Source organism: Palaemon carinicauda, chromosome 15 (assembly GCF_036898095.1).
Source record: "Palaemon carinicauda isolate YSFRI2023 chromosome 15, ASM3689809v2, whole genome shotgun sequence".
Lineage (NCBI taxonomy): Eukaryota > Metazoa > Arthropoda > Malacostraca > Decapoda > Palaemonidae > Palaemon > Palaemon carinicauda.
Window position 1 is genome coordinate 136,183,357 of NC_090739.1, and position 11,626 is coordinate 136,194,982.

The 11,626-nt window shown below is 35.7% G+C and overlaps 1 protein-coding gene across 1 annotated transcript in view; it reads right to left on the reverse strand.

The window, feature by feature from the left end:
- LOC137654191 (sodium-coupled monocarboxylate transporter 1-like) overlaps positions 1-8,037 on the reverse strand; it is a 31,700-nt gene extending 23,663 nt beyond the window's left edge. The window contains exon 1 of the mRNA XM_068387829.1: positions 7,890-8,037. Within this exon, the coding sequence (XP_068243930.1) occupies positions 7,890-8,037 (148 nt within the window). The remainder of the gene's footprint in view (positions 1-7,889) is intronic.
- Between the last annotated feature and the right edge of the window lie 3,589 nt (positions 8,038-11,626).

Below are 11,626 nucleotides of genomic sequence, written 5' to 3' on the forward strand. Positions count from 1 at the left end.
ACAGTACAGTACTCCCTTCATACACTCATTTCTTTAACAAAAGCTCTCATGTACAGTACAGTACTCCCTTCTTCATACACTCATTTCTTTAACAAAAGCTCTCATGTACAGTACAGTACTCCCTTCTTCATACACTCATTTCTTTAACTAAAGTTCTTTTGTACAGTACAGTACTCCCTTCTTCATACACACATTTCTTTAACAAAAGTTCTTTTGTACAGTACAGTACTCCCTTCTTCATACACTCATTTCTTTAACAAAAGCTCTCATGTACAGTACAGTACTCCCTTCTTCATACACTCATTTCTTTAACAAAAGCTCTCATGTACAGTACAGTACTCCCTTCTTCATACACTCATTTCTTTAACAAAAGCTCTCATGTACAGTACAGTACTCCCTTCTTCATACATTCATTTCTTTAACAAAAGCTCTCATGTACAGTACAGTACTCCCTTCTTCATACACTCATTTCTTTAACAAAAGCTCTCATGTACAGTACAGTACTCCTTTCTTCATACACTCATTTCTTTAACAAAAGTTCTTTTGTACAGTACAGTACCCCCTTCTTAATACACTCATTTCTTTAACAAAAGCTCTCATGTACAGTACAGTACTCCCTTCTTTATACACTTATTTCTTTGACAAAAGTTCTTTTGTACAGTACAGTACCCCCTTCTTCAAAACTCTCATTTCTTTAACAAAAGCTCTCATGTACAGTACAGTACTCCCTTCTTCATACACTCATTTCTTTAACAAAAGTTCTTTTGTACAGTACAGTACCCCCTTCTTCAAAACTCTCATTTCTTTAACAAAAGCTCTCATGTACAGTACAGTACTCCCTTCTTCAAAACTCTCATTTCTTTAACAAAAGCTCTCATGTACAGTACAGTACTCCCTTCTTCGTACACTCATTTCTTTAACAAAAGTTCTTTTGTACAGTACAGTACTCCCTCCTTCATACACTCATTTCTTTAACAAAAGCTCTCATGTACAGTACAGTACTCCCTTCTTCATACACTCATTTCTTTAACAAAAGCTCTCATGTACAGTACAGTACTCCCTTCTTCATACACACATTTCTTTAACAAAAGCTCTCATGTACAGTACAGTACTCCCTCCTTCATACACTCATTTCTTTAACAAAAGCTCTCATGTACAGTACAGTACTCCCTTCTTCATACACTCATTTCTTTAACAAAAGCTCTCATGTACAGTACAGTACTCCCTTCTTCATACACTCATTTCTTTAACAAAAGCTTTCATGTACAGTACAGTACACCCTTCTTCATACACTCATTTCTTTAACAAAAGTTCTCATGTACAGTACAGTACTCCCTTCATACACTCATTTCTTTAACAAAAGCTCTCATGTACAGTACAGTACTCCCTTCTTCATACACTCATTTCTTTAACTAAAGTTCTTTTGTACAGTACAGTACTCCCTTCTTCATAAACACATTTCTTTAACAAAAGTTCTTTTGTACAGTACAGTACTCCCTTCTTCATACACTCATTTCTTTAACAAAAGCTCTCATGTACAGTACAGTACTCCCGTCTTCATACACTCATTTCTTTAACTTAAGTTCTTTTGTACAGTACAGTACTCCCTTCTTCATACACACATTTCTTTAACAAAAGTTCTTTTGTACAGTACAGTACTCCCTTCTTCATACACTCATTTCTTTAACAAAAGCTCTCATGTACAGTACAGTACTCCCTTCTTCATACATTCATTTCTTTAACAAAAGCTCTCATGTACAGTACAGTACTCCCTTCTTCATACACTCATTTCTTTAACAAAAGCTCTCATGTACAGTACAGTACTCCTTTCTTCATACACTCATTTCTTTAACAAAAGTTCTTTTGTACAGTACAGTACTCCCTTCTTCATACACTTATTTCTTTAACAAAAGCTCTCATGTACAGCACAGTACTCCTTTCTTCATACACTCATTTCTTTAACAAAAGTTCTTTTGTACAGTACAGTACTCCCTTCTTCATACACTCATTTCTTTAACAAAAGCTCTCATGTACAGTACAGTACTCCTTTCTTCATACACTCATTTCTTTAACAAAAGTTCTTTTGTACAGTACAGTACTCCCTTCTTCATACACTCATTTCTTTAACAAAAGCTCTCATGTACAGTACAGTACTCCTTTCTTCATACACTCATTTCTTTAACAAAAGTTCTTTTGTACAGTACAGTACTCCCTTCTTCATACACTTATTTCTTTAACAAAAGCTCTCATGTACAGTACAGTACTCCCTTCTTTATAAACTCATTTCTTTAACAAAAGTTCTTTTGTACAGTACAGTACTCCCTTCTTCATACACTTATTTCTTTAACAAAAGTTCTTTTGTACAGTACAGTACTCCTTTCTTCAAAACTCTCATTTCTTTAACAAAAGCTCTCATGTACAGTACAGTACTCCCTTCTTCAAAACTCTCATTTCTTTAACAAAAGCTCTCATATACAGTACAGTACTCAATTCTTCATACACTCATTTTTTTAACAAAAGTTCTCTTGTACAGTACAGTACTCCCTCCTTCATACACTCATTTCTTTAACAAAAGCTCTCATGTACAGTACAGTACTCACTTCTTCATACACTCATTTCTTTAACAAAAGCTCTCATGTACAGTACAGTACTCCCTTCTTCATACACTCATTTCTTTAACAAAAGCTCTCATGTACAGTACAGTACTCCTTTCTTCATACACTTATTTCTTTAACAAAAGTTCTTTTGTACAGTACAGTACCCCCCTCTTAATACACTCATTTCTTTAACAAAAGCTCTCATGTACAGTACAGTACTCCCTTCTTTATAAACTCATTTCTTTAACAAAAGTTCTTTTGTACAGTACAGTACTCCCTTCTTCATACACTTATTTCTTTAACAAAAGTTCTTTTGTACAGTACAGTACTCCTTTCTTCAAAACTCTCATTTCTTTAACAAAAGCTCTCATGTACAGTACAGTACTCCCTTCTTCAAAACTCTCATTTCTTTAACAAAAGCTCTCATGTATAGTACAGTACTCCCTTCTTCATACACTCATTTTTTTAACAAAAGTTCTCATGTACAGTACAGTACTCCCTCCTTCATACACTCATTTCTTTAACAAAAGCTCTCATGTACAGTACAGTACTCACTTCTTCATACACTCATTTCTTTAACAAAAGCTCTCATGTACAGTACAGTACTCCCTTCTTCATACACTCATTTCTTTAACAAAAGCTCTCATTTACAGTACAGTACTCCCTTCTTCATACATTCATTTCATTAACAAAAGTTCTTTTGTACAGTACAGTATTCCCTTCTTCATACACTCATTTCTTTAACAAAAGCTCTCATGTACAGTACCGTACTCCCTTCTTCATATAATCATTTCTTTAACAAAAGCTCTCATGTACAGTACAGTACTCCCTTCTTCATATAATCATTTCTTTAACAAAAGCTCTCATGTACAGTACAGTACTCCCTTCTTCATACATTCATTTCATTAACAAAAGTTCTTTTGTACAGTACAGTATTCCCTTCTTCATACACTCATTTCTTTAACAAAAGCTCTCATGTACAGTACCGTACTCCCTTCTTCATACACTCATTTCTTTAACAAAAGCTCTCATGTACAGTACAGTACTCCCTTCTTCATATAATCATTTCTTTAACAAAAGCTCTCATGTACAGTACAGTACTCCCTTCTTCATACACTCATTTCTTTAACAAAAGTTTTTTTGTACAGTACAGTACTCCCTTCTTCATACACTCATTTCTTTAACAAAAGCTCTCATGTACAGTACAGTACTCCATTCTTCATATACTCATTTCTTTAACAAAAGTTCTTTTGTACAGTACAGTAGTCCCTTCTTCAAACACATTTCTTTAACAAAAGCTCTCATGTACAGTACAGTACTCCCTTCTTCATACACTCATTTCTTTAATAAAAGCTCTCATGTACAGTACAGTACTCCGTTCTTCATACACTCATTCCTTTAACAAAAGCTCTCATGTACAGTACAGTACTCCCTTCTTCATACACTCATTTCTTTAACAAAAACCCTCATGTACAGTACAGTACTCCTTTCTTCATACATTCATTTCTTTAACAAAAGCTCTCATGTACAGTACAGTACTCCCTTCTTCATACACTCATTTCTTTAACAAAAACCCTCATGTACAGTACAGTACTCCTTTCTTCATACATTCATTTCTTTAACAAAAACCCTCATGTACAGTACAGTACTCCTTTCTTCATACATTCATTTCTTTAACAAAAGCTCTCATGTACAGTACAGTACTCCTTTCTTCATACATTCATTTCTTTAACAAAAGCTCTCATGTACAGTACAGTACTCCTTTCTTCATACACTCATTTCTTTAACAAAAGCTCTCATGTACAGTACAGTCCTCCCTTCTTCATACACTCATTTCTTTAACAAAAGCTCTCATGTACAGTACAGTACTCCTTTCTTCATACATTCATTTCTTTAACAAAAGTTCTTTTGTACAGTACAGTACTCCCTTCTTCATACACTCATTTCTTTAACAAAAGTTCTTTTGTACAGTACAGTACTCCCTTCTTCATACTCTCATTTCTTTAACAAAAGCTCTCATGTACAGTACAGTACTCCCTTCTTCATACACTCATTTCTTTAACAAAAGCTCTCATGTACAGTACAGTACTCCCTTCTTCATACACTCATTTCTTTAACAAAAGCTCTCATGTACAGTACAGTACTCCCTTCTTCATACACTCATTTCTTTAACAAAAACCCTCATGTACAGTACAGTACTCCTTTCTTCATACATTCATTTCTTTAACAAAAGCTCTCATGTACAGTACAGTACTCCTTTCTTCATACATTCATTTCTTTAACAAAAGCTCTCATGTACAGTACAGTACTCCTTTCTTCATACACTCATTTCTTTAACAAAAGCTCTCATGTACAGTACAGTACTCCCTTCTTCATACACTCATTTCTTTAACAAAAGCTCTCATGTACAGTACAGTACTCCTTTCTTCATACATTCATTTCTTTAACAAAAGTTCTTTTGTACAGTACAGTACTCCCTTCTTCATACACTCATTTCTTTAACAAAAGTTCTTTTGTACAGTACAGTACTCCCTTCTTCATACACTCATTTCTTTAACAAAAGCTCTCATGTACAGTACAGTACTCTCTTCTTCATACACTCATTTCTTTAACAAAAGCTCTCATATACAGTACAGTACTCCTTTCTTCATACTCTCATTTCTTTAACAAAAGCTCTCATGTACAGTACAGTACTCCCTTCTTCATACACTCATTTCTTTAACAAAAGCTCTTATGTACAGTACAGTACTCCCTTCTTCATACACTCATTTCTTCAACAAAAGCTCTCATGTACAGTACAGTACTCCCTTCTTCATACACTCATTTCTTTAACAAAAGCTCTCATGTACAGTACAGTACTCCTTTCTTCATACATTCATTTCTTTAACAAAAGCTCTCATGTACAGTACAGTACTCCCTTCTTCATACACTCATTTCTTTAACAAAAGCTCTCATGTACAGTACAGTACTCCTTTCTTCATACATTCATTTCCTTAACAAAAGCTCTTATGTACAGTACAGTACTCCTTTCTTCATACATTCATTTCTTTAACAAAAGCTCTCATGTACAGTACAGTACTCCCTTCTTCATACACTCATTTCTTTAACAAAAGCTCTCATGTACAGTACAGTACTCCCTCCTTCATACACTCATTTCTTTAACAAAAGTTCTTTTGTACAGTACAGTACTCCCTTCTTAATACACTCATTTCTTTAACAAAAGCTCTCATGTACAGTACAGTACTCCCTTCTTTATACACTCATTTCTTTAACAAAAGTTCTTTTGTACAGTACAGTACTCCCTTCTTCATACACTCATTTCTTTAACAAAAGTTCTTTTGTACAGTACAGTACTCCCTTCTTCATACACTCATTTCTTTAACAAAAGCTCTCATGTACAGTACAGTGCTCCCTTCTTCATACTCTCATTTCTTTAACAAAAGCTCTCATGTACAGTACAGTACTCCCTTCTTCATACACTCATTTCTTTAACAAAAGTTCTTTTGTACAGTACAGTACTCCCTTCTTCATACACTCATTTCTTTAACAAAAGCTCTCATGTACAGTACAGTACTCCCTTCTTCATACACTCATTTCTTTAACAAAAGCTCTCATGTACAGTAGAGTGCTCCCTTCTTCATACTCTCATTTCTTTAACAAAAGCTCTCATGTACAGTACAGTACTCCCTTCTTCATACACTCATTTCTTTAACAAAAGCTCTCATGTACAGTACAGTACTCCCTTCTTCATACACTGATTTCTTTAACAAACGTTCTCTTGTACAGTACAGTACTCCCTTCTTCATACACTCATTTCTTTAACAAAAGTTCTTTTGTACAGTACAGTACTCCCTTCTTCATACACTCATTTCTTTAACAAAAGTTTTCATGTACAGTACAGTACTCCCTTCTTCATACACTCATTTCTTTAACAAAAGTTCTTTTGTACAGTACAGTACTCTCTTCTTCATACACTCATTTCTTTAACAAAAGCTCTCATGTACAGTACAGTACTCCCTTCTTCATACACTCATTTCTTTAACAAAAGCTCTCATGTACAGTACAGTACTCCCTTCTTCATACACTCATTTCTTTAACAAAAGCTCTCCTGTACAGTACAGTACTCCCTTCTTCATACACTCATTTCTTTAACAAAAGCTCTCCTGTACAGTACAGTACTCCCTTCTTCATACACTCATTTCTTTAACAAAAGCTCTCCTGTACAGTACAGTACTCCCTTCTTCATACACTCATTTCTTTAACAAAAGCTCTCCTGTACAGTACAGTACTCCCTTCTTCATACACTCATTTCTTTAACAAACGTTCTCCTGTACAGTACAGTACTCCCTTCTTCATACACTCATTTCTTTAACAAACGTTCTCTTGTACAGTACAGTACTCCCTTCTTCATACACTCATTTCTTTAACAAACGCTCTTATGTACAGTACAGTACTCCCTTCTTCATACACTCATCTCTTTAACAAAAGCTCTCATGTACAGTACAGTACTCCCTTCTTCATACACTCATTTCTTTAACAAAAGTTCTCATGTACAGTACAGTACTCCCTTCTTCATACACTCATTTCTTTAACAAAAGTTCTCATGTACAGTACAGTACTCCCTTCTTCATACACTCATTTCTTTAACAAAAGTTCTCATGTACAGTACAGTACTCCCTTCTTCATACTCTCATTTCTTTAACAAAAGCTCTCATGTACAGTACAGTACTCCCTTCTTCATACTCTTATTTCTTTAACAAAAGCTCTCATGTACAGTACAGTACTCCCTTCTTCATAAGCTCTCATGTACAGTACAGTACTCCGTTCTTCATACACTCATTTCTTTAACAAAAGCTCTCATGTACAGTACAGTACTCCCTTCTTCATATACTCATTTCTTTAACAAAAGCTCTCATGTACAGTACAGTACTCCCTTCTTCATACATTCATTTCTTTAACAAAAGCTCTCATGTACAGTACACTACTTTCTTCGTACACTAATTTCTTTAACAAATGCTCTCAACTTAATACCCAGCTGTCTACCTTCTATGCCCCTAAGCCCAAAAACACTACCTCTATAAATATATACAATACATCATATATAATACTACACACATAAAAACTACATAAGATGATTTTTTCTGACAAATTGTTAATCAAATTAAATACAGTGCACATTATACTGTACATATGAGCATACATAATGCACTTACAAACTACTTCGGTAAATAATATGAGTAAACAATGATGATAATGGATAATATTGCAATATTAAAAAAAAATGAGACTTACAGAGGAACTTGATGACATTAGTAGCCTGCTTGTCAGTAAAGTGTTGATAATACGGTCGCATTTTCAGTAAATCTTCCCAAACAATACAAGCAATTGCGCTTCCTTGTGACGAAAGTGTGCTGCAAATAATTGACAAATCAAAATCCATTGATAATACGGAATACTAGTAACAGAGCTGCGTAATGAATATTCTTCAATCAAGACTTTTGAGGAAAAATATAAAATCTAAACAGTATTATTGTATTTTTCTTATCCATACAAATGTGAGTCCTTTGATTAGAGAGATTACTTTGGCATAACCTGAAAACAGCTGTTGAAATTGATAACGAGCCATTATCCGGCTGCAGCAGGTGTGAACCCCCTTCTAAATTGGTTGTTGTTTTTGTTATTATTGTTGTTTGGTATTATCATCATCATTATTATTATTATTATTATTATTACTATTATCATTATTATTACAAACCAAGCTATAACCCTAATTGGAAAAGTAAGATGTTATAAGCCAAAGGACTCCAACAGGGAAAAATACCCCAGTGAGGAAAGGAAACAAGGAAATAAATAAACTACAAGAGAAATAATAAACTTCACTTTTGATACTTCGACCCAGGACTTCGAGGGGTGGTTTGAGGCGGGAAGTTATAATAAAGGGACTCGGATGTGTATGGCTATAAATAACTACAAATTACCGGTACTTAAAATTTGATATAGGTTTCTACTTGATATACAAACCCTTGTCCTTTAATTTGGGAGACTCAGTGCTTATAGAGTTGGAATTCCCCTTACAACCAAGCTGGAAGATTCTGTAACTTCTGAAAGCGTTCAAACGCTTGATCTGAGAAGCGAAGCAAAGTCACTAACACCACTTCTGTTTGACATATGGTTGAAAAACTGATAGGACCTGGGGTGTACAAAATTTTGTACTGTACCAAAATCAAAGCAAACTTCCCCAGAGGGAAATATCAATGGAATCAAATATGAGTACTGGGGTAGTATTAGATTCACCTTACCCAAGCATGCATGGTCGATTGGGAGATATACTTCTTTGGTTACAAAGAATGGTTCTCTGAAGTGTAACTTGCAAGCATTTGGTCCGACAAGCTTGTAATGTTTTGACCACTGACCACAAGTGAGGGGCAGAAGAATGAAGGAAAAGAGCCGGTTATATTACAATCATTCCCAGCTTGTGTCGAAAACATTACAGTAAACAAGACATTCCGTCCTGATAAGGAAGCTGGGCTTGTAACAGAATGGTCTGAACAACCACCAAGGGTTTGGTTGCCGTTCCCATTAAAGGGCCGCAGCCTGTGAAGGCAACAGCCTGATAGATCAAAGAATCCTGTGAAGCAGTCCTCCATGAATCCACCGCTGCCAGCACACAACTTTACGGAAGTTGAGACAAGGCACCCCAAACCAAATTTCGTAGTGCCAAAGCCATCTCTGGGCTAACCTACTTTGGGAAGCGAAAAATCTTACCTTTTCAAAACCTAATTAGCCCACAGGTTTGCTATCTGGGGACCCAGGAATACTGTAATTGCTTTCCCTCCAGACAGCACAAGACTCCTGTACTCCTCCAAAGCCTTCAAGGTTTCCAACCTCATCGACTTAATGAAGTACATCACTGCACCTGACCATTAGTCAAGCCATGACACAGTATGGGAAGAGGCCAAAGCCGAAACCTCCATGGCTAACAACTCTGTGGCCAAGAAGGATGTGCGCCTTCTGCCTTGAATCTCTCAAGGTGGGAGCCCCCAGTTAGAGCAAAAACAGCCAAGTCTACCTGCAAAGGTTCAGATGTGGTGATCTCAGGCGTGTAGAACCTATATTGCCCATAGTGCGGGGGAGGCAGGACTTGTTCAATCAACCTGCCTGAATGGAACAAATTCTCAGATCAACAGATCTGATCATCCACTCCGTCCAGGGTTAAGTCTTCAAGGTCCAACCAAGGCAATGCCATCAAGGGCTTCAATCCTTGAGGGGCACCAAAATGCCGATCAATTACTTAAGTCCTCCATACCGGTAAAGCCATTTCACACGAGGATGAGTGCAAGGACCTCCAAGAAAGAACTCTCCAATTCTAGGTAGTCAGCCTCCGTGGGATTCAGACCACGGTCCCAAGTTCTTAAGGCACCCTATCCTTCATCACCCTTGTCCATCAATACGGGCAAGGGTGAGACAACATGCTACAGAGATTCTGTTACCCCAAGACGGAAAAAGATCTCCTGGTATGTGACCCAGTAGAACCAAACGACCTGGCATCACAGTACAGGGCGGTGGGTCTGGGCTTGAGGGATAAAGACCTACCACCCTACGTTCTTCGTCCTCTAAAGAATGCAAGTTCTCGAGTACGATGCCCATGAGCAGGTCAGCGAAAGAGGGAGAAGCTGTCGTCCAACATACAAGAAAAAGGAGATGGAAGGTGCCACACGAAAGGAGTAGAATACAAACAAAGGCTTAACATGGACAATGGCTTTAAAAGGGAAAAAGACTTAGGAAGGGACTGATGCAAGCACTTGTAGAGATAAGGAAAGGGGGAGGGGAAATATCAACCCCCCTATGGAAACTTCCCATAAGTACGGGCATGTGATTGGTTAACGGAAACAGAAAGGAGTCTACAAAGTAAACTTGAATGAACTTGCAAGGGAAACTTGATCAGAGAAAGTATTTATGTAAAAACTGGGTGTGATAAGGCAATAACAGGTATGAAGAAAAAATAGTGAGTTAAAATGAAGAGAATAATAAATATTATAAAATGGTAATAAATTGAAATGCTGTAATAAGGGAGAAAATGGTTGAAAGGGGTATGGAAACAAAGAGAAATGTACAAGTGGGTATTGTATCAACAAATAAATAACAACGTTATTAGAGAGGTAAAGACTCGTAGTATACTTGAATAATTAAGGTGAAAAATATGTACACGTGGGTATTGCATAAACATAAGGTATTAGGAGGATGGTTTAGATAAAAAACGTAATATGCCCATGTGGGTATATATTGCATAAAAGGATGGGTCCCACATACGGTATCAGAAATAATACTTGAATGACGTGGGTAAAAATGTGGGGGGGTTTATAAGAAAACAAGTAACTCTTACGTAAAACGTATTATGTACATGTGGATATTACATAAAATGAAGGGTACAGTTGTATTAGATCAAGTAGAATACTTGAATGATGCGGGTAAAAATATTTGAATGACGTGGGGAAAAATAGGGAGGGGTTATAAGGCAACAAGTAACCCTATTGGTGAAAATAAAGGGGGGCAGGGTTTATGCACAGGAGGGTGGGGTTTATGCGCAGAAGATCTAAAACTGGTTTGTACATACAAACGAAAGGAAACTAATACAACTGACCCGTAGAATGTCAACAAGCAAATGAAAAAAACAATGTATAGAGAAGAAAAGGTTTGTTTCACTATTATATACCGTTTCCCCAGTATGTTTTCCCAACCCCAAACCCTGAGTTCCCACTGGGGGTCTCCCATAATCGGTGGATATAGATAAATATACAGTGTATATATATATATATATATATATATATATATATATATATATATATATATATATATATATATATATATATATATATATATATATATATATATTTATATATATATATATATATATATATATATATATATATATATATATATATATATATATATATATATATATATTTATATATATATATATATATATATATATATATATATATATATATATATATATATATATATATAAC